Here is a 23,255-nt window from a genome sequence, read left to right on the forward strand (position 1 = left end):
GAACTGTTATGAATTAGTGTGTATGGTGTGTGTTGTCCCATATGCCGGTGACAAAGATCTTTATATTGTATGTAAATCTTATGGAGAAAGAAGTAATCTGAATCTGAAAGCCACCTGACGTTTCTTAGAACTTTCACATCCTTAGACATCTTTTAAACATAAATTAAAGTCGAATCAAACGCTTTGCAAACCCTTTTCAGCCTTTACACACAAAGATATTAAATGTTCAAAACATAAATAAACCAATATTTTTTTTCCAGATTTATTTATTTATTTTCTTGTACGTGCACATTCATTCTGAATTTGACGTGTACAACATCTTTAAAAAGTTGGGACACGTTACCCTTTTCAACAACACTCTGTAAATGGAAGTGAAGACACTAATTGCTGAGGTTTGGAAAGTCAAATTACTTCCCAGTTTTCCCTGATATATTGTTAATTGTGATATTTTGCTCTTCATAATGTGCCACACATTTTCAGTGGGAGACAGGTTCACAATGAAGGCAGGCCTGTCTTAAAGCTATGCAGTAGAATGTGTCTCTGCACTGTCCTGCTGGAATAAGCAGGGACATCTCTGAGGAAGAAATTATCTGGGTGGTAGCATATGTTTCTCTGAAACTTGTATGTTCCTTTCAGCATTAAAGCGATGTTATATGGAAATGATTATTTTGTGAAATTTTGCACAGCCAAAGTTTTGTTGTAAATACAGATTCCTGGTTTCCGTAATAAAACTGTCAGATAGGCTTGTTTTCAAATAACACAGATGAAACATCTAGCAAATGCTGTAACACAAGGCCTGACTTAGCAAGCCGGTTAATATTGCTTATGAATCAATCAATCAGTCATCAGCAATCAATCCATCGCAGCATCTGCTTTGCTGCCTTTTATTTTGCAGAACTCTCAGCACTAACTAAAAGTCAATCTGAGATTTACTCTTATTTTTCCACTGTCACTCTGTCTTTCTCTCTTCTTAGCTTTTCAGTGTCCTCCTGGACTTCTTCACCTCTGTCACAATGGCCTGAATGCATTCTTTGTGATGTTTCTTTTTCTCTGCTGTTTCCCTCAGGTCTGTCTTGCAGAAGAGATCTTGATCTCAGTGAGAGTACCTGATGCAAAGTAAGCGTCCTGCTCTGTGCTTACCTGCTTGTTGGGACATTTGCCTGACTTTTGGATTTTCTTTGCTTGCCTGCCTTTTCCACTTATTTTGTTTGCCTCTTTTTTGCTCTCAGACACTGTAAATATGTTTTAACTCAACCTGCGTGCTTGGGAGTTGTGCTCTTGTGCTTGGCAAAGATTGAGTGTGTACCACTGCGATGTACAGATTCATAAAGAGAAGAGACATCAATAGGTGCTGAAAAAATCCTGGCCAAGAGGATCAAGAGTGTTAAGGTGAACGCTGAAATGAGCACTGATCAAATAAGTTTGCAGTTTTATGGTAAAGAAAGAATTTAGGTCTACAATCAGCTGCCGCTAGGATAAGATGAATGTTCTGTAAATGTGAACAGATAGACATTTGCCATTGGAAGCATGCCTTTGTTTACACTGTTTGTGTGTCTGTGTCTGTGTGTGTGTGTGTGTGTGTACTGTAGACAGTATGTGATATTTGAGAGATTACAAACAAACCCACCAAATCAAATGGGAGCCTGTTACATGCAGGCAGGTTTGTGTGTGTCTCTTGTTCCCTGTTGTGTTCCATAGGTGTCAGCTGTGAGTGGATCCACCTGTGCTGCCGGGCTGCCCTGCTGATTGGTTCATTGAAACTTACATCTAGCCAATCATCATTCAGGGACATTGTCATATATAGGCCAGCACACCTGTCTGCGCTCTCTCTCTCGCTGGACATTGGTCTGTGTTTGTCAAGCAGAAAAACATAAAGGCAAAAGTATGTGGTGGGAGATTTTGGCGGAGTAGGTGAGTTTGGGGTACCCTATACATTTGTGCAGCACATAGTGGTTTTTTGTTAATGCACACTAGGGTTATTGGTTGGTGCCACCCGCTGTATTTAATTTATGTAAGTCTTTTTTTTTTTAGATCAGAGACAGGTAGGAGACAGGTTTGTTTGTTCTTTTGTTCTTAGCAGTTGAGTGTAGTTAGGCCTAGTTTTTTGTACTGTTTTTTGATTGTTTTGGCACAACCACTCATTCCCAATTCTCCCCCACATTTGTTTAGGTTTAATTTCTGTTGCTCCTGTTGTATTTGGTTTCTGATGGAAATAAAAACATTTTTACTTTTCTCCACCACATGGACTCCTTCAAATTGTTTGGTTGAGGTGTTACAGCTTCCAGCATTCACCCAGGATTCCACCTCAATGGGGCCGTAACAGAGCCATAGTCCTATAGAAACCTCTGCCTCTCCAACAGTCAGTCACTCATCTGGCTAGCTAGCTTCACCAGCCTGCAGCTCAGACAGCCATGCAGCAAGTCAACTCTCCAGCCACACTGTCCTCATGTCCAACACCAAGCTACTGTTATTGTCACAACAGCCAAAAGAAAACAAGGCAGGTGAACTACAGGGGCAAAAAGGTAATGCATGGCTCTTATGGAACTTCAGTTGTAGCAGTGTTTCTAACTTGTGTCTTGTGCTATGCGGTATGCATTTTAACACTGAGTTTTATGTATTTTAAAGGTACCTTTAGCAACAGGCTTTCTAAATTAGCTTAGCTATGTATTCTGTGGTGTGTGGCATTTGTTCATGCTGTGTGCAAATTAACAATAAACGCAGAGTGTTTAGTTTAATACCTCTTGGAACGCGATGGACATCAGACTGATGATATTCCAACAATTTTAAGGGAAATTCTTTCTGTAAATCACCACTAACTTTTGATTTTTGTTTGTTCTGTTTTGGGTTTGAGCATGTCTGTAATCCCGTGGGGCTGGCATGGTGGGATCCAAGTTCAGGTTCAGGTCTGGCCCCTTCTGTGCGGAGTTTGCATGTTCTCCCTGTGCCTGTGAGAGTTTACTTCAGATACTCCGGCTTTCTCCCACAGTCTCAATAACATGCACATTGGGTTAACTGGCTACTCTACTTTGCCCCTAGAGTGAGTTTGTGGGATTGTTTTTAGGTGAAGCATGAGAAGATCCAGATCCATTTTCTGCTCTAAACATAATCACAAAAGCGATTCTTATACTTCCAACAGAGTGTACTATCCTGACAACAACACCTCCTTTTGCACTGCTTTTACATTACCTTGCTTGGATGTGTTTGTTTAATTGTCTGGGTTCAAAGCAGTGTGTGTAAACCATGGTATTTCGTTTTCATCATGTGCTATAACGTTAAGGACTGAACAAACCTTTCCTTGTAAAAAACTTAGTAATACTTTGTGCCTTCTTTCTTTCTCTCCTCTCTCCTTTCTCTTCTGGTAGCCTGACTTGATCGTTGAAAGAGACATGCTGCTGCAGCTCAGATCTCAGATCTCAGAGCGCTGTATGTGAGTTGCTTAGTTACATTTCACCATGAACCATATTGAATTTTTGCAAGGGTGGTGCAGGCAGTCTCAAACAATCCTAATTTGATGAAAGTACCCTTATTATTGAACATTTAATGTTAATTACGTTTACAATTGACATATTTATATGTTTATATATTCAAAACTTTACAAAAGCCTCGGGCCCCCTCGTGCTTGGGGCCCCGGGACACATATCCCATTTGTCTCCCCACGTCGACGCCTGTGCTTGCATTTATCACGTCTAGACATTACACATGTATTATGGTAGGCATAAAAAGCACTTAGATGCAGGTTGTGTCTGGGTTGAGTTACTGTAATTTGTCTGTATTTTCAGGCCAGGTCATAAAGCCTGGAAGAGCATTATTAGAATATAACTGATATTTTTAACATGTGAACATACACAGAAGAAATGTGGTTCTGTTCCACTATCCTGGGGGCTAGTTGGAACAGAAATGTTCCTCTGGATTCAGTGATTCAGTGTTGTCACACTTGTTCTGTTGGTAATTTAGAATTTTTGCTGACATTCAGTCACTTTCCATCAGAAACACTTTGTATTAGGAACCTGTAAGGTCATACTTGTCCCATTTGTCTCTCAAGATGTGTGTTTCTTCACATACTGTAGATATGCTGAGCAAGAAGTGCTGACAATGCATTTTTCTTTTTGCATGAGTAAAAGAAATCAGATTTAGAAATTGTAAAAATCATCAAGCAGTGTCCTCTTCTTTGCAATTTTTGTATTTTGCAAGTCCTACATGTAAATGTAAGCATCCCACAAATGAGTCATCTGTATACCATTCATCACCTTAAAGCACTGATGTTTTACCTGAATATTTTGGGGAAAATTCAGACCATTGCAGCAGCTCAAATGATGATTCATTTATTTGCAGTACAGTACAACATCAGATACAGTGTTCTTCAGAGATGTGCCCTCAGGTCACATAACTTGAAACTGAGTCAGACTCAGGTCACAAATGTGATGATTTTAGACTGCAGTGAAAATAGTGCTCTTCAAAAACTACAATCAGTGATGGAGAAGCTTCTTACTTTATTTGAGAGTTGAGGTTGCACATGACAAATTGAACAGTCCATTACGAGTTTTTCAGTACCGTAAAATCAAAGTTGACTTGACTTGGATTTGCGGATGCTTAGTTGAGCGCAGAGTGCAGCTGTAGCTCCTTCAGAGTGGCTCGCAACTCAGGGTCTCTGATCAGACACATATACACCAAGATCTTGACCTCTGGGAAATGAGAAAAAATGGGATGAAAGGTTTTAGTGGAAAGTGATCCAGTGAAAAAAGATGAAAGATCTGGTGTTGTCCGTGTGTTTCTCACCATTGGACAGTGCTCTGTCGAACTGAACGTGTTTGCTCATGAAGCTCATGGTGGTAAAGGTCCTATGTCCACACAGCAATGTATAAAACAGCGCTCCAAGCTGCCAAACAGTGGTGGGACAGGCCCTGTATTTGTGATCGTCAAACCACTCGGGAGGGAAGTATGCACGGGTACCTAGTACACATATCAGCAGAGCAATGGACGGAAAAGACAGGAAGGGATGAAGAGAATCTTTGTTTAAACATGAAAATCATTATTTCAGAGATTGGCAAATGACTGAAGAGCACAAGCCAGATATCATACCACAAAAAGTAGTGTAAGACGCCTCAGTGGAGAAGCTGCCACAGCCGAAGTCGATGATACGCACTTTGGGTTCTCCACCGTTCAACTGCACCAGGACGTTCTGTAACTTTATGTCCCGGTGAAAGACACCCTTTGAGTGCATGTCGATGGCTGCGTCCACCAGCTGTCTCAGGATCATCTGAGAGAGACAGAATGAGAAGAGAAGGTCAGGAAAAATGTATCTCTTGAACAACACAATGAAAAATATGGCAGCAATGTAAGTTCTGTATTAGTTGTCTTTACGAACTTTGATCTTCTTGTAAAGACCGTTTTATCAAGTCTGGAGTTTGGCAGCACACACACACACACACACACACACCCATACAGAAATATTGTCCCCCCAGCTTCCATACCTTTGCCTCATGTTCATCCAGGTAACCTCCACGAGATTTTAGGTAGCTGAGGAGGTCCATGCAGTTCTCCGGTCTTTCCATGACCAGTATTATCTCGTGGCCCAGATCATACCAGTCCAGAAGAGACACAGCAGTGGACTGTCCAATGGTTCCTGGTAGACCTGTGGCTTTCAGCATGAGTGCCACCTCCAGAACGATGTCGAACACCTTCCCATTGCATTTCTAAAGAAAAAAAAATGCTTACATGCCAATGACTTGTAATAAATTCCAACACCGAATGTTTCAGACACAGAGATAAAACATGCGCAGCTCATTCACAGTATAGCAAAGACACATTTAACGTTCACATTTTGTTTTAAATACGTCAGCTGGTGTTCATCATCTGATCAAATTACTTACAACTTCTTCTAATCTCACAGCCCTGATGGGAATGTGCTTGATGGCAACCTGCAAGACAGAAATTCAAATGATTTGGTTTGTGTGTAAACCCACCATGACATCACACATTGGTTTGCAGAGCGCAATCTTGGTTAGCCAAAGAGAAGTGACCAATTACACATGTAGGTGTACAGGTCCTCCCCGCCACACGCACACGCACACACACACACACACACACCCACACACACACTCTGCTATATTATCATCTGGCATAAAAAAGTGATGCACAGAGAAACAAAGCTCAGTGTGGGAACACCTGCTCCTCAGAGTCAAATGTAAATTAAGTTTAGTCACGTCATTAAAAGTTACTGCGACTGAACAAATTTAAAAACTGTTTAAGCAGGAGAGGGATGAGATAAAACTCAAGCTAGCTTGGGCTGAAAGCAGGCAAGCTAACCACAGAGTGTGACCCTTTTTGCAGAGGTACCACAGAGACACAACTCAGTGTAAAAGTAAGTGTGATTATGCGAGACGAGTGTGTTCCTCACTCAGAGTCTGTCTGGCACACGGCAGAAGAAGCACAGAGAAGCTGACTAGTGCGGCTCCCCGAAGCTCATTGAGTCAATGGAGAGCCAGAATCAAAGAAAGAAAGCATCTCCTGCATTTCATGTCATTTTGTATTTTCCCCAGAAATGAATTAGTTTTAATTAGCAGTTAGTGGATGTCTGGCTAGTGAAAGCAGATTTAACCAAAACCCAGACATTAAGGCACAAAACTACACTTTATCGTCTATTTCAGGTAAACGGGACTACAACTTATATACTGAGCATGTTGTATTGATAAGACCTGGACCTTGCAATTGAGACCATGAAGCCATGAAGTAATACAGTAATTCATCAAGTAAGCAGCATGGTCCTTTTCTCTTAAGATTACATACAGATGGACTTTTGTCATCAAGTGGAGTGTGCCCATTTTTTAGACTGGGAAACTCAGCTCAGCACGTACAGTACACTGTCTATAGCTGATACATCCTGAGGATCAGTGAATGTTGCAGTGTGTGTGAGCGTGTGTTTGTAAGACTTACTGGTTGATGGTCTGATTTACGGAAGCCAGCGCGCACTGAGCCGAAGCCTCCCTTGCCGATCGGATCCAACTCGCAGTACTTGTTCACGAAATCAGCTGAAAACACACAGACGGACATTTTCTTCTGAATTCTTTACTTATTTTTTGATACTTTTCACATGAATACTTTCACTCCTATTGTTGTTCTGTCATTTTGTTCCCCACTGTCTGCTTACCTCTGCTTGCGTTTAGTGAGGAGGCCAACTCAAAGATTCTCTCCTCCTCGGATGAGGCATTGCTGGTGTTGTAGGTGATGTCTGCTGATGAAGAGGAGGATTCAGTATCACTGAGCAGACAGAACCGGGACACTCCGCTGTCACTACTACTGGAGTTGGAGCTGTTTCTGATGCTACACCTTCTCTTCTTTTCAGGAGGTCTGGCATCTACACTGATCTTCCTCTTTCTCCTTTGACTGATTCTGTCCTTTACTGACACATCACTGTGTTCAGAAGGGTTGGTGAGGTTACTGCACCTCATCCTTTTGTCGGGCATCCTGCCATCATCACTAGCCCTCCTCTTTCTCACGCTGACATCCTCGTGAACATTGCTACAGTTGTCACCTGTCCTGGGTGACCCCGCAACAACACTCATCTCACGATCTGCCTGCATGTTGTTCTCTAAAATGAGAAATAATCTGTTTTGACTGCAGTACGTTTTAAAAATAAAGCAGCGACTTAAACATGAACTACGATGGTCATGTACTCAGACTGACTCAACATAAGGATCATAGAATAAACTTCATTTGTGATGGATGTGACAGATTACGTCAGTATTGGCCAGAAAGGAAATAAGCATATTATGGATTTAATTAAAACTTCAGCCCCATTCACCTACTTGGACAGACAGATGAATTTAAAGATCTCATCTCTGAAAAGGTTTGTACTTTGAACAAAACCTAAAGAAACTCTCTGTTACAAAAACAGACCTTATATCGAAACTTATCTGAGAAGTAAGCCTACAAGGTTTTGCCTAAAATGACGCTGGTGTCACACTGGACTACAAAGACCAACTGGGCCCACAATTATAATTTTAAACTTGCATCAGTTAGTCACAGCACATTAAAGATTAGTTTCCAGGATTTGAGCAAACACACAACAACAAGACTATGAGCTGTAACTGGAAACACTTTGCACCTACCTGAATCTGTTCTGGAGGTCAGAGTCATCAAATGTTGGGTGAACTCAGGAGAAATCGTCGAATGAATCGAAGTTTCAGATGAGTTGTACTGTAAACACGTGCAGATAACCTGGAGAGTGTGTACTGATACCGAGTGAATCTCAGATCTGTTGGAGAGCACACTGTTCTGTTCAGAATGTGATGACACATCAAAGTCAGATGAAAGGTAAAGAACCAAGAGTGTGCAAACTAGCATTCTGAAGTTCCATCACACAAGATTCTTTTTTTTTTTTTAATGATTTGACTTATATTTTCAAAGATATTTTTCAGGTAATTAGGTAATTAATCAGGTGATTAATTCAGTCCCACACAGACTGTGCCATCTTTCTCCCCCCACCACAGTAATGATTAACCTCAGTTACCTGCTGTTATCCACCACACTCACTGGTCCTCTCATGATGACAGACATTTCATATTTAAAGTGTACAGTGGTGTTAGCCACGACAAAGCAGTAAATCAGATAAATAGTTTACAGACATGCACACACACACACACACAAACACATCTGATGTTTTCATCTCCTCAGAGAAACAGAACACTGCTTATTTATTTGCTAAGTCCAAGTCCACGTTAAGTTACCACTGCACTTTGTCCTATTTAGTTTATTCAATATGTCAACTTCAATATTTGTGAAAATATCTTAAAATGAAAAATAATGTGATGGAACTGTCCACAAGAGAAGTGGAAAACTTCAGCGAGACTGTTTGTAAACGTCCACTCAGAAAACTTAAAAGTCTGTATTGATGGTGAGGGGCTAAACATGCTTTTCAGAAAACCTGATTAAATACAAATACAAGAAGAAATCATTTTGTTTACACACTTGTTGTGTTCTCATCTGTAACAACAAAACATTTTGAATTTGTCATTACTCTGAATGGCTTCTTTGTTATAGCACAACCACCAATGCTCATTGGTCTCATGGTGTTAAGATCCATCTGCCAAGACAAACAAATCTTCTGAAACAGTTAAAAACTGCTGACATGAATGTGCTATAGACTCCCATTATTCCATGTTGAACAATAACCAGGATATAAATGCAAAAGAAAATTCATATAGGAATTCAGAGTTGGTAAACAGGCATCCAGAAAGCCAACTCAATCACAATTTCCCAGAGTGGAAGGGGAAGTCTTCAGATTGATTGTTTCTTTCCTGGTCAACAATCCAGAGCCTGAAGATATATAATATCCATAATCATATAAGGGAGAAGACTCAAATCCGATATTTTTTTATTAATTTTCTATCCGCAGACTTACTGATTACCGTAACATGGCAATCACCGTAACACTAAACATATTTTCCAATAAAAGAGTGCAACATTTTTGCACAGCCATGATTGGTATGAAAGGAGCTATGAGCTAACAAAGGCTAACGTACTCTCCATCCCTGTGTCTGGGTCTGCCTGTGAGGCGTGGCAGCAGTCCTCTCACTCTGTCCAACAGGTCCTCAAACCGTCCTCTTCTGGGTGCTGTCCTCTTCTGTTCAGGCTCTCGCTCACACGACAAGATCACTATAAGAAGACACAGCTACTTCCGCTGGGGAATATTTGCATGTCAGTCAGGCTGTCTGCCTCTTTCTCTGCCTCAATTTGTCATCCTTTCAGTGTATTATATTCTTGTTCTCTTGTTCCCTCTTTTTTCCATCTAACACACTCTTCCTGTCACTCATTCTCTCACTGTATGGTGGATGAAAGACTATAAGAACACTAGAATATATAAAATGGGACAGTCTCAAAGGAAAGCAGAGACAAAGTGTTTTCCACAGAGGCTGCCAGCCTTCAGGACTATAGAAACAGAGACCAGGCATGCTTCCTTTGGATAGTTTCACACAGGCAACACCAGCATCATCTCATTAAAGGTGCTTTTACAAGTCAAGTCAAGTCAACTTTATTTGTATAGCCCATTTTTACAAGCAGTTTGTCTCAAAGGGCTTAACATAACATCAGCAACATCCTCTGCCCTTCGACCCTCACATCGACTAAGGAAAAACTCCCAGAAAAACGTTTAACAGGAAAAAATGGAAGAAACCTCAGGGTGAGCAACAGAGGAGGGATCCCTCACCCAGGACGGGCAGACGTGCAATGGATGTTGTACAGGCAGGAAAGCAATTTTCAACATGAGAAATGACATTACTAAAAAGATAAGCAAAACAAAATCTCAACTGTTTAGTTTCAGTTTACCACCTCAATATGATTTTAACATTTCACAAGTTATAAGAAAATTAATAATGAACTGCATGTTAATCTGACGAGGGGAGAGGATAGAAGAGGAAAAGGAGGAGGGGAAACTGCTTGGTGGATCATGTTTGTGTCCCCCGGCAGCATAGGCCTATAGCAGCTTAGCTATGATAGAGATTTAAAGACTAACAGTTAGTCAGACCTATTCTACCTGTGGCTATATATCATGAGGTGGGTGAAACTATGCCTACCAGCCCTACACACTTTGTTTGACGTTAACTATACACTTTACTAAACAGAAAGGTTTTAAGTTTAGTCTTAAAAGTGGAGGTGGTGTCTGCCTGTCGAACCCAGATTGGCAACTGGTTCCACAGCAGGGGTACCTGATAGCTAAAGGCTCGTCCTCCCGTTCTACTTTTATAAATTCTGGGAACTGTAAGTAAACCTGCACTCTGTGATCTGAGTGATCTATTGGGAATATATGGGACTATTAGATCCTGCAGGTATGATGGGGCTAGTCCATTTAGGGCCTTATATGTAAGTAGGAGAATTTTAAAGTCTATTCTGAATTTTACCGGAAGCCAGTGAAGAGAAGCTAAGATGGGGGAGATATGATCCCTTTTACTGATTCCTGTTAAAACTCTAGCTGCTGCATTTTGGATCAGCTGCAGGTTATTAATAGAATAATTTGGACATCCTGACAATAGTGAGTTGCAGTAGTCCAGCCTAGAAGTAACGAAAGCATGAACAAGTTTTTCAGCATCACTCTGAGAGAGGACGCTCCTAATCTTAGCGATATTACGGAGGTGAAAGAAGGCGGTCTTAGAGATCTGTTTAATGTGATGAATAAATGACACGTCTTGATCAAAGATAACGCCGAGGTTCCTTGCAGTCGTACTGGAGGCCAAAGTAATGCCGTCCAGAGAAAGAATATTATCAGCTATTCTATTTCTAAGGTGTTTGGGGCCTAGAACAATGATCTCAGTTTTGTCTGAGTTTAATAATAAAAAATTGGAGGTCATCCAGTCGTTTATGTCCTTAAGACATGCCTGGAGTCTGGCTAACGGCTCTGTTTCTTCAGGCTTTAAGGATAAGTACAGCTGAGTGTCATCAGCATAACAATGAAAGTTTATGCCATGTTTCTGAATAATATTTCCTAGAGGGAGCATGTATAAGGTGAACAGGATCGGCCCAAGCACTGAACCTAAACAACACCGAGGCTAACCCTTATATATGAAGAGGAAACATCATTAACGTGAACAAAGTGACATCTATCTGTTAAATATGATTTGAACCAGCATAGCGCAGTCCCTGTGATCCTAGTCTCATGTTCTAATCTGTGTAATAAAATGCTGTGATCTACAGTGTCGAAAGCAGCACTGAGATCTAGCAAAACAAGTATGGAGACAAGCCTGCGGTCTGATGCCATGAGGAGGTCATTTGTGACTTTAACCAGTGCTGTTTCTGTGCTGTGATGGGCTCTAAAACCAGACTGAAACATCTCAAAGAGACTGTACCTGTGTAGGTGATCAATCAACTGATTTGCAACCACTCTTTCGAGTTAAAATTAATTAATTAATTTTACACAACAAGCAGTTGTCTACTGTTGAGGTTCTGTATTTTGAATGGGCAACAGGAGGCACCTCTCCTGCCAGAAGCTCTCTGTGTGATGGCTCTTGTCTGTATGACAGTCTTTCAGGTCCTCCCACCTCACTGAGGGAATTGACCTCACCTGCTTGGAAATCTATGGCTCTTTCGCTCCTTATCTCCTTCCTGGAAGGCCAGTGCCTTTCAGGTACCAGACTTGGTTTTGTTTGGTTTGATTATGTTTACTTTATCCTGTGTTATTGATGCAGACAGTTTTAGTTTGGCACATACAGTTAATAGCTGACTGCTCACAGGATCCATTGTGCTTTGCTTAATTTATTAAGTGGCTGAAAGTTGGTATCGTAAGCCAGCACCTCTGTTCAACGATGGATGTTCTCTCTGGACATAGATGGCCTCTTTCACACCTCTCTCAAACTTACGGTCTTCTTTGTCCAGGATGTGAACATTTGAGTCCTCAAAGGTTTGTCCTTCATCCTTGGGATGCAGACATACAGCCAAGTCTTGTTCGGAGGAGATGACTCTCCTGTGCTTTGGCATGTGTCTGTGGAGTGGTTTAACCCCCATTCCCACCATCCCTCATGTCACCATAACGACTCACACGATGGCACAAAGTGTCAACAACCATCAAGACCACCCCCAAGGTGACAACCCCACGAGAGGTTAAATAGTTGGATTTCCCCTTCAGTCTCAGAACTGAAGAAGCCTTTCAGATGAGACGTGAAACGTCTTCAACAGCCTAAAGATATCCGGTTGCCTTCGCTTCTAGCACTTCAAATACCATGACCCAGATGACTGAGAACCTACATCGATATACTTTAGCAAGAGTTTCTGGGTCTGTGAGGTGAGCTTAACGGACATAATAAATGGCCCCAAAATGCATGGCGCCTGACGTCAGACTGTCGATCTTAGGCCCGTTCTAGAAGAACTGATCATTGGTGATTGCTGCACAATGCATGCTGGTTAGATTTCAGATTCACTTGCTTTGACGCCATGTACATGCAAACAAAAACAGGTAAACCATGAACTGCATGTGAACATCATCTACATGAACATCAACTACACTTCACATCTGGACACAACATACAAACTGATATACTGTATGTGTCTGACATAACATTTTAATGAATCAAAATCAGATCCAACAGGATGTTAGTGCTTCTGTACTTCCTGTACAGACTGCAGGCTGCTGGAAACTGTCCGACGTGACAGCAGGTTACTTGTGAACAAGCCTGTTGTGGCTGATACACGACTGTCTTGCTTGAGTATATTTAAAACTACTATAAACTACAGTCACAGGTGAACATGCGGACTTAAGTAAAGAGACAAACATTTGAAAGTTGTGGACTTCATTAAGAAGTGAAGTGCAAAACAAAAGAGCATTACATTCGATGTTCCCATCCATTTATGTCCATCAATACTCCGTAAAAAGGTGAACACTGTGTGCCAAATGTTGGCTGAGCTTTGCCATGGAAGCCCAGTATTCATGTTAATGATGTACTGAACCATCATAACACACACCTGACAACTCATGTGGTTTGACAACATAAAGATTCATGAAAATGTTGGACACAATTTTTGCAACTGATTTTTAAATTTCAAATACAAATTAACAAAGTGACATAAAACTATTACTTTGAACATTTACATAGAAAGAAAATAAATGAATTATAAGTACAAATACACGTTAGTTGCAGGAAGACTTCTGTCTGTTTTACTTCTGTGAAGCTGCATAATGTGATACAAGTCACATGTAGGAACTCATTCAGTGTGTTTGTCAATCAGGTCTTGGATTCTGGTCCTCAGAGGCCTCACTTTTATAAACAGTAAATACAGGAAACAATCTAGAAAATGTTTGTCTTTTTAATCTCCAAAATAAAGTTTATGTCAGATTAGCAGACACAAAGTAAAGATTGATGAGCTTACAAATGAACAAATAATAAACATCTCATCTATTAATTAGTTTGTGAAGAACCACAAGACATATCTATGTTAACTGGCAAAAATGAAACACATTTTTTTTAAGAATGAGTACTTTTACTTTTACCAGTTGATAAAGCTGGTGTACTTATACACATGATGAAAACTGGACTTCCTGTTGGTGTGCGGTTATGTGCACAGCAGAGCTGAAACAATGACGACCTCACTGTGATGAGGCAGCAGCTGAATTTTTATCCCATCATGAGTCTGCAGCTGCAAGCAGAAAATTAAGTTAAATAAGTTCATTTAAATGAAAGAATGAAATATATGAAAGACAGGAATGAAAATGAATGACTGATTTCTAATGCTCACAAATAACACAACTCACATTATTTTTAATATTAAAATAAAAATATTTCATTTTTCATAAGAGGAAACTTACTCTCTGCTGGTCTGAATCCTGAAACACAGATGAGAAGTTACAGTATTAAAAGTTTCAATCTGATTTTATGAAAAGAAAACAAAAGCCACAGACTTCTGCTTTGAATATAAAGGCAGGACTGCAGCTTTAACATGTTATTCATGTAAAATCAGAGTGTCATTTATATCAGCAGATAAAGACTTTAAACTGAAATATCAGCATCAGGTGAACATCTTGATAAGAGTAATAATAATATTTTAACTCCTCAACAGGAGAGTCGATCAGCATGTCACATACTGACAAACACCAAATATTGTGCATCCATACCTACAGTGTATACTTGTACTAACACATACTGTACATCTGCTGAGGACCTCTGAGCTCCTCTGAACATCAGCCAGCTCAACCCGCATGTTAAATCCGACAGCGGAGTAACGATAGCTTCACTCACCAGTTCTGTTCCTTCTCCACATGAGGAGTCCAGAGATGCAGAGTGTCAGCAGCAGAAGTCCTACAACAACTCCAACAACTGCACCAGTAGGAAACTCTGAGGGAGGAACTGGAACCAAAACAGAACATTCACACTTTGTCTCCACCACTGGAAGGAACAAACAGAACATGATCCCAGTCTTACCCCAGTTGGTCCTGATGTGTGCTTTGTCCAGTTTGGTGACAATGTCCTCCTTCACACCTGAGAGCTGAAACACACAGGTGTACCTGCTCCAGTCTTCAGGTGTGACTGATGAAAGATTCAGCTCAGCACTCATCTGGAAGGTTCCATCGTGGTTGGGGAGGATCTCTCCGAGCTCCACGCCCTCATGAAGCTCCTCTCCATCTTTCCTCCAGCTGAGTGTGGCTCTCTCAGGGTAGAAACCTGTAGCGTGGCAGCTGACTGGAGAGGAGGGCGTCTTCTGGAGGAGAGACACTGAGGGACGCCCTGCAGAGAGACAGACAGAGATTGTGACACATCAGCATTGAAGTTTAGGTTGTCTGATATGCACTGAAATGTAAAATCTTTTTGTCTTTCAAGATGTATGCAAAAAAACGAAGTAAAATTCGACTGACTGGAGTGACAGTTTAATGGCAGTTCAGTCTGAGCAGGCTACATGAACACTATTATGTCCTTGAAACTACATCAGGTCATGTGACTACCTGTTCTCAACAGAGAGCTGTTGTCGTAGGCCGCATACACCTTCAGCCACTTGGGACACTCCTGACGAAGGTACACCTCATTGTCTCTTATTATGGCTTTGTCAGCATCCCAGCTCAGTTTGATGGTGACAGCTTGTGGTTTTAGCGGGATCCATGTCAAGGTCTTCAGGTCCAGTGATATGAAGTCCTCTCCGTCATAACCAAACTGATTAAAACTATTAACTTGTCCCATCTCATCATTCCACTCACAGCCATTAATATTCTGTAACACATGGACACCTGAGAGAGAGAGAGACAGAAACAAAGACCAGTGACGAACAGATGAAACATGACAGGTTGTTCTAATTGGATTTCTGAAAGACTATGTACTGTATGTATTTGTTTTTTAGCTGATATGTTGTTTAAGTCAGTTATAATAGCACTACATAGAAGAACGACATGCGCAGATGTTGACAGTAGACACTGGGTTTGTCAGAGGGCCAGATGCAGGTCAGCATGTAGATCTGGATGGAGAATTCATCATCATGTCCAAGTGGACAGGTGTTCCACAACTTAATACAACACCTCAAGGTGTTCTATAATGCAATATGATACATCATACATCACAATCATGAGAATGAGACAGACCACCTGAAGACATAATCACTTGTTGCAGTTATTGCTGACAAGGAAACATAAAAAAGAAACTACAAAGAAGCCCCACATGTGACACCTGGATGTCGTCCCAAGTTCAGTCAACCAGCTCAACTGGTTTGTGCTCACTTGAATGAAAATGAGGGAAGTTTGGGAATATGCACCATGAAGCACAATATCAAGTGTCAGGACAAAGGAAATGATGCTACATTACAACAACAAACTCATTTATGGTGTGCACACGGGGACTGGCAGGTAGTGGTTTGGCCACTGCTGAAAAACATCCTGGTCTTCGGACCCTGCAGGGTCCACTTTACTTTACACCCACGAAACAAAACAGATCATGAAGGACGTGTGAACTATAACATGGTACAGGCCTACCTCCACTTTGGTTGAAGAGCTGCTTCAAACTGTCAATTGTGGCTTTGAAGAAGACTGGCAGACGCTCCAAACACCCCGCTTTGAACAACTCCAAGTGCTGAGGATTGTTCTTATAGAACATTTTCGCCCAGTCCTGTTTTATTTCTACTGTCTTTATATTGGTGTCGCAGTACCCGATCAGAATCCCACCAAACTCTGCAGTGAGTACAAACTCCGGGAAATTTGATAGTCCAGTCGATGCAGTGCAGGAGAATTTTAAAAACTGCTTGACTGCAGGACAAACAACATTTGTACATTCAGCATAAAATGGTGAACATACACACATCATCACATGATAAATGTGATTTAAAACGCACATTTAAAATGAGGTCTTACCTGCTGATGATCCGTGACAGAAGAGAAGTAACAAGAATAAAGTTTTCATTGTGTTTTGATGAAGACGAGTGGATGAAGGCTGGTTCAGCTGTTTGGCTTTCTGTCCAATGGTTTTCCGTCACGGAGGGAGGTGAGAGTGTTTCTGTACTTTGTACAGGTAAGCCGATGACTCAGACACAGTTTGTTTCAGTCCGCAGATCCTATCAGGTAACAAGCACCACATCACTGATGACATTCATCAGACACGAGGATCATCTTCCTCCTTCCTCCAGTAAAAATCGAGAGTCAGTTGTTTTTGTGCTTTTGTTTGGATCTTTCCTGGTTGTGTTTATATTCTCTGAATGTTTGAGGTGTGTTGGCTCATCTGTTACCAGTGCAAATTCACCTTAACAGCCACATTTATTTTATTATTAGTGTATTTTGCCCACAATGTTCTTTTTGTGTGTGTGTTTCCTTGTTCTAACTTGCTCTAACATGTCTCCTCCCATTCCCATAGGTGTGTGCTGCTGTTAAATTAAAGCAAATATTTTAGACACCAGCCAAAAGTGTTTCAAGTGTGGTGGCATTTTTTGCCCCTGATGTTCCTTGAAGCTGGCACATGAGGCAGCAGCTACAAAGGAAAAAGAAATATTATCACTGTGCCCTTGAATGATCTGTTTTCAGTCCTGTAATTAAAACCTGCTTGTGTTTTTGGTTGAGTTTTCCTTTTACTTCATACTTTAGAGGTGGCGATTGTGTTGAAAAATAAAAAAGTTATCATCATGGGGTGTGTTTTGTGTGGGATCACGTAGAAGAGATTTGCCTTATCAAAGTCCTGCTGTGCATTGAGCCTTCAAGGATTGTTAACACTCAGATAACATTCATAATACTGCAGTCACAGTCACAGCTCAGTGTGTGGACTCACAAAAAGGAGCCAAGCTTTTAAGAACAGCAAACTTTAATGAAAAGCCAATCAGCAGCACTAACAGAGAACAACACATTTGATTCAAGCAAGGACTATGGAGTTTTCGATTAACTATATGCTTCGACTCTCCACTTGTCTTTTCATTTCTTTCTTCATTGTCATTTTCAGAAACAAGATTTAGCCATACTTCCACCGCTATTAATGTTAAACCCATCCATAAAAATACATAGAATATAATAATGTAGTCTTCAATCAGGTCTTGGATTCAGGTTTTCAGAGAGCTCAGAGTCATCGTCAGGATCTGTGAGATCACAAACAAACTGTGAAACTGCATCTAGTCCACTTTAACAAACAGTACAGGAAACAGTCAACAAAAAGTTCATCTGCACCATAACATGTAAAACCCTTAACAACCTTTAGTAAAACCCTAATCTACAGCATAAAGTCTGTGTCAGATCAGTTGAAACAGAATGAAAGTAAGTTTTACTCACCAGGTGAAGGACGGGCTGAAATTAAAACAAAAGGCAAATAATTTCAGTTCTGATTCAACTCAAACTGAAAAACAAATCCATTCTATTCTTCTGTTTCGTCGTTACTTTATTTCCTTCCTCATCACGTCTGTCCCACATCATCATGGTGTCATCAAGTTATCCTGACTCACAGGCTCTGAGCCTTGCTGTTTTTACTGCTGGCTGCTTCAAACTGCTGAGTGCAGGGAACTGATCATCAGTTAAGAGAAAATCTTATCTCTCTCACCTTTCCTACTTTTGTAAATGGTGAAGAATCCAGTGGCAATGATGACGAGGAGGAGGAGGAGAGCAAAAACCACTGAGGCCACGATGGGGAAGGTCACCTCACTGCGCTCCTCTGTTGGACAAAAAACAACCAAATAATACAAATAATAATCATTTTAAAGGACTTGTAGATGTTATTTGAGGGAATACAGTATACTGTATTAATTTAACTCAAGAAAACCAGGCACAAACATGACACGTGCGTCTGCTTAAATCAGTGGACGGATGAACTGATGGGTGGAGCTCAAACCAGCTTTATCTGTATTATTATGTCTTTGATGAATTCTGAGCTGAATAGGAACCACAGACATTCACTTTAGTCTCCTCTAATCTCAGTCTTACCCCAGTTGGTCCTGACGTCTGCTTTGTCCAGTTTGGTGATGATGTCCTCGTTCACACCTGAGAGCTGAAACACACAGGTGTACCTGCTCCAGTCTTCAGGTGCGACTGATGAAAGCTTCAGATCAGCACTCATCTGGAAGGTTCCATCGTTGTTGGGGAGGATCTCTCCGAGCTCCACGTCCTCATGAAGCTCCTCTCCATCTTTCCTCCAGCTGAGTGTGGCTCTCTCAGTGTAGAAACCTGTAGCGTGGCAACTGACTGGAGAGGAGGGAGTCTTCTGGAGGAGAGACACTGAGGGACGCCCTGCAGAGAGACAGAGATTTTGTTAGCAACTGCATTTCATTTAAATCTCCATCCACTTTCCTCTGCTCTCCAGGTGGCCTCCACATGATGTATGCTGTTATGCCATACAAAGGGCTGTAGGGAAGGAGAACTACTTTAGCAAGATTTGAAGTGATAGAAGCAAAGGCAATCGGATATCTTTAGGCTACTGAAGATGTTTCACCTCTCATCCGAAAGGCTTCTTCCGTTCTGGGATTGATGAGGAGTTCCAGCTATTTAACCTCTAGTGGGGTTATCACCTTGGGGGTGGTCTTGTGGGATGTTGACACTTTGTGCCATTACATGAGGGATGGTGCAAATGGGAGTTAAACCTTCTGGGGAGGGATCTCAAAGCTGCACTACAGGTGGCTGAAAGTTGGTGTCGTAAGCCAGCACCTTTGTTCAACTGGACATAGATCGGTCCTCTTTGTCCAGGATGTGAACATTTGAGTCCTCAAAGGTGTGTCCCTTATCCTTGAGATGCAGACATACAGCCAAGTCTTATCTGGATGAGCTGACTCTCCACAGACAACTTTCAGGGCAGCCTGAGATCACTCCCCAGATGGTTTAACCTCCATTCCCACCATCCCTCATGTCACCATAACGACTCACATGATGGCACAAAGTGTCAACAACCATCAAGACCACCCCCAAAGCGACAACCCCACCAGAGGTTAAATAGTTGGATTTCCCCTTCAGTCTCAGAACTGGAGAAGTCTTTCAGATGAGACGTGAAACGTCTTCAACAGCCTAAAGATATCCGGTTGCCTTCGCTTCTAGCACATCAAATACCATGACCCAGATGACTGAGAACCTACATCGATATACTTTAGCAAGAGTTTCTGGGTCTGTGAGGTGAGCTTAACGGACATAATAAATGGCCCCAAAATGCATGGCGCCCAACCTCAGACTGTTAATGTTTTAATGTTAGGCAGTTCTAGAGGAGCTGATCGTTGGTGATTGCTGCACAATGCATGCTGGTTAGATTTCAGACTGATTTGCTCTGATGTCTCTGAAAAGGGTAAATCATGAACTGCATGTGAACATCATCTACATGAACATCAGCTACACTCTCACAATCAACACATCTGGAGACAACATACAAACTGATATACTGTATGTGTCTGACATAACATGTTAATGAATCAAAATCAGATCCAACAGGATGTTAGTGCTTCTGTACTTCCTGTACAGACTGCAGGCTGCTGGAAACTGTCCGACGTGACAGCAGATTGATAACATACACGATACACGACTGCCTTGCTTGAGTATACTTCACTTTGATCAGTCTGATCGTAATGGCTTAATCGCTCATTTAGCAGGCAGTATGCAGTATAACCCTGATGTATGTACAGTATGTAGTTGGCAGCACATTTGCTACATACTCATAAACACACTGCAAGCATGATTGTAGCCACATAGCAGCTCTGCACAGCTGTACTGAGGTACATGGCGACATGCTAAATATATCAGAATGTTGACGTTTGGCCAGTATAAAACCTCCTCAGCTCTGCATGTTTTGCTAATTAGCACTAAGCATAAAGTACAGCTGAGGCTGATGTGGATGTCATTAGTTTTGCGGGTATAAAAACCAGTAGTGCTGGATAAACAGCAGGGTTGCCAACTCTGACTTCTCTCACGAACCGATCACCACCTGTTAATTATACAATAACAAATTATTGTGATGTGAGATTCTGTGAAGTAACTGATCACAATTATTTTGTGGCTTACCACTAAAGTGTTGAACATGAGGAGAACAAGTGTGGAGTAACTGCAGTGGTGTTATTGTTTGCTCTTTGTGACTCACTGTTCAATAGTCAGTGGGGAGCATTAAGCACCTTCAACACTGAACAACTTGTTATCTTCAATGCCTTGAAAGGAAATGCTTTGAACTGCATCAGGTCATGTAAGTCATATGAGTCATACCTGTTCTCAGCAGAGAGCTCCCACCATAAGCCAAATACATCTTCAGCCATTCAGGGAAAATCTGAGTGAAGTATATCTCATTATGTTTTATTTTTGCTTTGTCAGCATCCCAGCTCAGTTTGGTGGTGACAGCCTGTGGTGTTGGAGCGATCCATGTCAATGTCTTCAGATCAAATGATATCAAGTCTTCTCCATCATAACCGTACTGGTTAAATCCATTAATCTCTCCAGTCTCATCATCCCACTCACAGCCGTTCATCCTCTGCAAAATGTGGACACCTGAGACAGAAACAGAAACGGAAACAGAGACTGCATTTAAAAACGATGACCAGATGAAATCTGCAGTGGAAAGATGAGCTTTAAAATACTGTGCACTGCGTCATGTACTGCTGCTCTCCCAGTCTTGTGGTGTGTGATGCGTCTCAGGCTTCATGATGTGAGGTAAACATTTCAGTGGCTGACAACCTGACTCAATACCTCTCAATACCCACAGAGTCATAAAGGACACAGCAGACCACAGATTTTATTCTGATGGATAAATTCATGATGTCCACAGGTTGCTGGTAGCTTTAGAGTCTGTCGCCCCAGTAACGGACCCAGGGTTTAATTCACTTCTCTTTATAGAACAGAAAACTCAGCATTTCCTTCATCTCTGGCTTAACAAACTTATTTTCACAAAACACAACAAAGACAGACACCTGACTTGACACCTGACAAATCAACCAGGGATAAATAGTTCCCTAAACATGAACATGTTTGTTCATGTTTTTTTTTTTCATACATTGAATGAACTGTATACCTGATGAAAATATGACACAAACTGGTTTTTCACCAACACCAAAATAATTTCAGCACAGACAATTACTGTAGATTAATACTAATGTCCACGTTTCAACAGAGATGAGAGGAGATGGTTCACTTGCAAAAAACAATCCTTTTAATTCAAAATGTTATTGATTAAGACTTTTTGAAAAGAAGGTTTAACCTCTTGTGGATGCTGTCTGGTTAGGTACACTTAAATTTCAAATCAATTCATCCATCCATCCATTTTCAGCTTGATAACTGAAGTCTCTGGTTCCCAATCTACTTTTTAGGAGTCCAGAAACCACAGGTAGTCAGTGAATGAAATGAAAAAGATTTAACTTGTGAGTGTGATAGATGAGTGAGTTATGTCCAAGGTTTCTCACCTAGGAGATGGGAGTTGAATTTTCCATTCTTATGTCATAGGTTGCTTAGGTTAGGCAACAAAACTGCTTGGTTAGGTCAATATCAAACCAAATGGAAAATAATCTGAATTTCAATGCACAGTGTAATCCTGCAGAGCCTCATCCTCTCCACAGGATGGCGACTGTAACACACAAGCTGCAGCAGGCCGGTTAATATGTCTAACTTTACAATTTAGATGTAGAGCAGTTGACCAGTAAAAGTGAAATGCATACTGTACCTCCAGTTTGGTTGTAGCGCAGCTTCAAAGTATGAATCATGGCTTTAAAGTAGTTCGGCTCACTCTCAGAACACTCTCGAGTGTACTTCTCAAAATGATGAGGCTCATTTTTGAATAATTTTTTAACCCAGTCCTGTTTTGGTTCTACCACCTTTGTGAAGGTGTCGCAGTAACCTGCCAGCACGTCATCAACCAGCACAGCAACAACAAACTCCGGGAAGTTTGGGACTCCAGAGGATGCAGTGTAGAAATACTTCAGGGAGTGTTTGACTGCAGGACGAACAAGGTTTACACATTCAGTATAAATGCACAAATCATCATCACACTACTTGCTGAGTATTAAAAGTGAAACTAAACAAGTGACTGTTGACACAAAAGTAAAATGCAGAGTGAAAAGTGAAGCAGAACGCTTTAAAGACTGAAATGCGTTCTTACCTGGCGAAGAAAAGCGAGAGAAGAGAAGCAATAAAAATAACTTCCTCATCTTATTTTGTTCAAGACGTGTGTGTGAAGAATATCACCACAGTTTATGTCAACTTTCTGTTAATATCAAAAAGACTCAGTGTGCGTTCTGTGGTGTGTCATGTGATTCTTCTCCTGCATAAAATTGACCAATCACATGATGTCTGCTTCACTCAGGAGGACCTGGTTGTTATAACGATGATGAATATATTTAAAAAAAAAAACTCACAGCTAAACGCAAAAGTGTTGCTGTAA

The 23,255-nt window shown here is 41.1% G+C and overlaps 3 protein-coding genes across 4 annotated transcripts; all 3 read right to left on the bottom strand.

Annotated features, from left to right (window-relative positions):
* Window positions 1-4,476: 4,476 nt before the first annotated feature.
* On the bottom strand, window positions 4,477-8,338 carry LOC124070062 (serine/threonine-protein kinase pim-2-like). Its single transcript, XM_046409694.1, has 8 exons — window positions 8,109-8,338; window positions 7,148-7,588; window positions 6,934-7,028; window positions 5,871-5,918; window positions 5,472-5,693; window positions 5,080-5,257; window positions 4,777-4,950; window positions 4,477-4,682 (listed from the first exon to the last, which is right to left on the bottom strand). Exons 1-8 carry the CDS (start codon window positions 8,134-8,136, stop codon window positions 4,591-4,593), a joined length of 1,278 nt encoding a protein of 425 aa, XP_046265650.1. The 5' UTR covers window positions 8,137-8,338; the 3' UTR covers window positions 4,477-4,590.
* Window positions 8,339-13,747: 5,409 nt separating this feature from the next.
* On the bottom strand, window positions 13,748-17,661 carry LOC124069563 (H-2 class I histocompatibility antigen, alpha chain-like). 2 transcript variants are annotated; one of them, XM_046408810.1, is made up of 7 exons: window positions 16,808-17,661; window positions 16,433-16,702; window positions 15,419-15,697; window positions 14,901-15,203; window positions 14,718-14,825; window positions 14,288-14,305; window positions 13,748-14,118 (listed from the first exon to the last, which is right to left on the bottom strand). In XM_046408810.1, the coding sequence occupies exons 1-7, from the start codon at window positions 16,854-16,856 to the stop codon at window positions 14,105-14,107; spliced, it is 1,041 nt and encodes a 346-aa protein (XP_046264766.1). In that variant the 5' UTR covers window positions 16,857-17,661; the 3' UTR covers window positions 13,748-14,104. The 2 variants fall into 2 exon arrangements, with proteins under 2 accessions (XP_046264766.1, XP_046264765.1); XM_046408809.1 differs by having other exon boundaries at window positions 13,748-14,124; window positions 14,287-14,305; window positions 16,808-17,237.
* Window positions 17,662-17,726: 65 nt separating this feature from the next.
* On the bottom strand, window positions 17,727-23,114 carry LOC124069559 (major histocompatibility complex class I-related gene protein-like). The gene is made up of 7 exons (XM_046408805.1): window positions 22,974-23,114; window positions 22,539-22,808; window positions 21,095-21,373; window positions 18,848-19,150; window positions 18,468-18,578; window positions 18,203-18,217; window positions 17,727-18,012 (listed from the first exon to the last, which is right to left on the bottom strand). The coding sequence occupies exons 1-7, from the start codon at window positions 23,020-23,022 to the stop codon at window positions 17,960-17,962; spliced, it is 1,080 nt and encodes a 359-aa protein (XP_046264761.1). The 5' UTR covers window positions 23,023-23,114; the 3' UTR covers window positions 17,727-17,959.
* Window positions 23,115-23,255: the final 141 nt, after the last annotated feature.

Source organism: Scatophagus argus, chromosome 13, assembly GCF_020382885.2.
Source record: "Scatophagus argus isolate fScaArg1 chromosome 13, fScaArg1.pri, whole genome shotgun sequence".
NCBI lineage: Eukaryota > Metazoa > Chordata > Actinopteri > Scatophagidae > Scatophagus > Scatophagus argus.

What these genes read in the sequence shown, in the direction of transcription:
- LOC124070062 (XM_046409694.1), bottom strand. Translation starts at nt 8,136, where the DNA reads ATGACTCTGACCTCCAGAACAGATTCAG. An exon ending in CTGTGAGATTAGAAGAAGTT is followed by an intron (nt 5,694 to 5,870) that starts GTAAGTAATTTG and finishes TTTTTTCTTTAG; the next exon opens with AAATGCAATGGGAAGGTGTT. An exon ending in CGACAGAGCACTGTCCAATG is followed by an intron (nt 4,683 to 4,776) that starts GTGAGAAACACA and finishes CTCATTTCCCAG; the next exon opens with AGGTCAAGATCTTGGTGTAT.
- LOC124069563 (XM_046408809.1), bottom strand. Translation starts at nt 16,856, where the DNA reads ATGAAAACTTTATTCTTGTTACTTCTCTTCTGTCACGGATCATCAGCA. An exon ending in CAGCTCTCTGTTGAGAACAG is followed by an intron (nt 15,204 to 15,418) that starts GTAGTCACATGA and finishes GTCTCTCTGCAG; the next exon opens with GGCGTCCCTCAGTGTCTCTC. An exon ending in ACACATCAGGACCAACTGGG is followed by an intron (nt 14,826 to 14,900) that starts GTAAGACTGGGA and finishes TTTTGGTTCCAG; the next exon opens with TTCCTCCCTCAGAGTTTCCT.
- LOC124069559 (XM_046408805.1), bottom strand. Translation starts at nt 23,022, where the DNA reads ATGAGGAAGTTATTTTTATTGCTTCTCTTCTCTCGCTTTTCTTCGCCA. An exon ending in GCGCTACAACCAAACTGGAG is followed by an intron (nt 21,374 to 22,538) that starts GTACAGTATGCA and finishes TTTCTGTCTCAG; the next exon opens with GTGTCCACATTTTGCAGAGG. An exon ending in AGACGTCAGGACCAACTGGG is followed by an intron (nt 18,579 to 18,847) that starts GTAAGACTGAGA and finishes TTTGTCCAACAG; the next exon opens with AGGAGCGCAGTGAGGTGACC.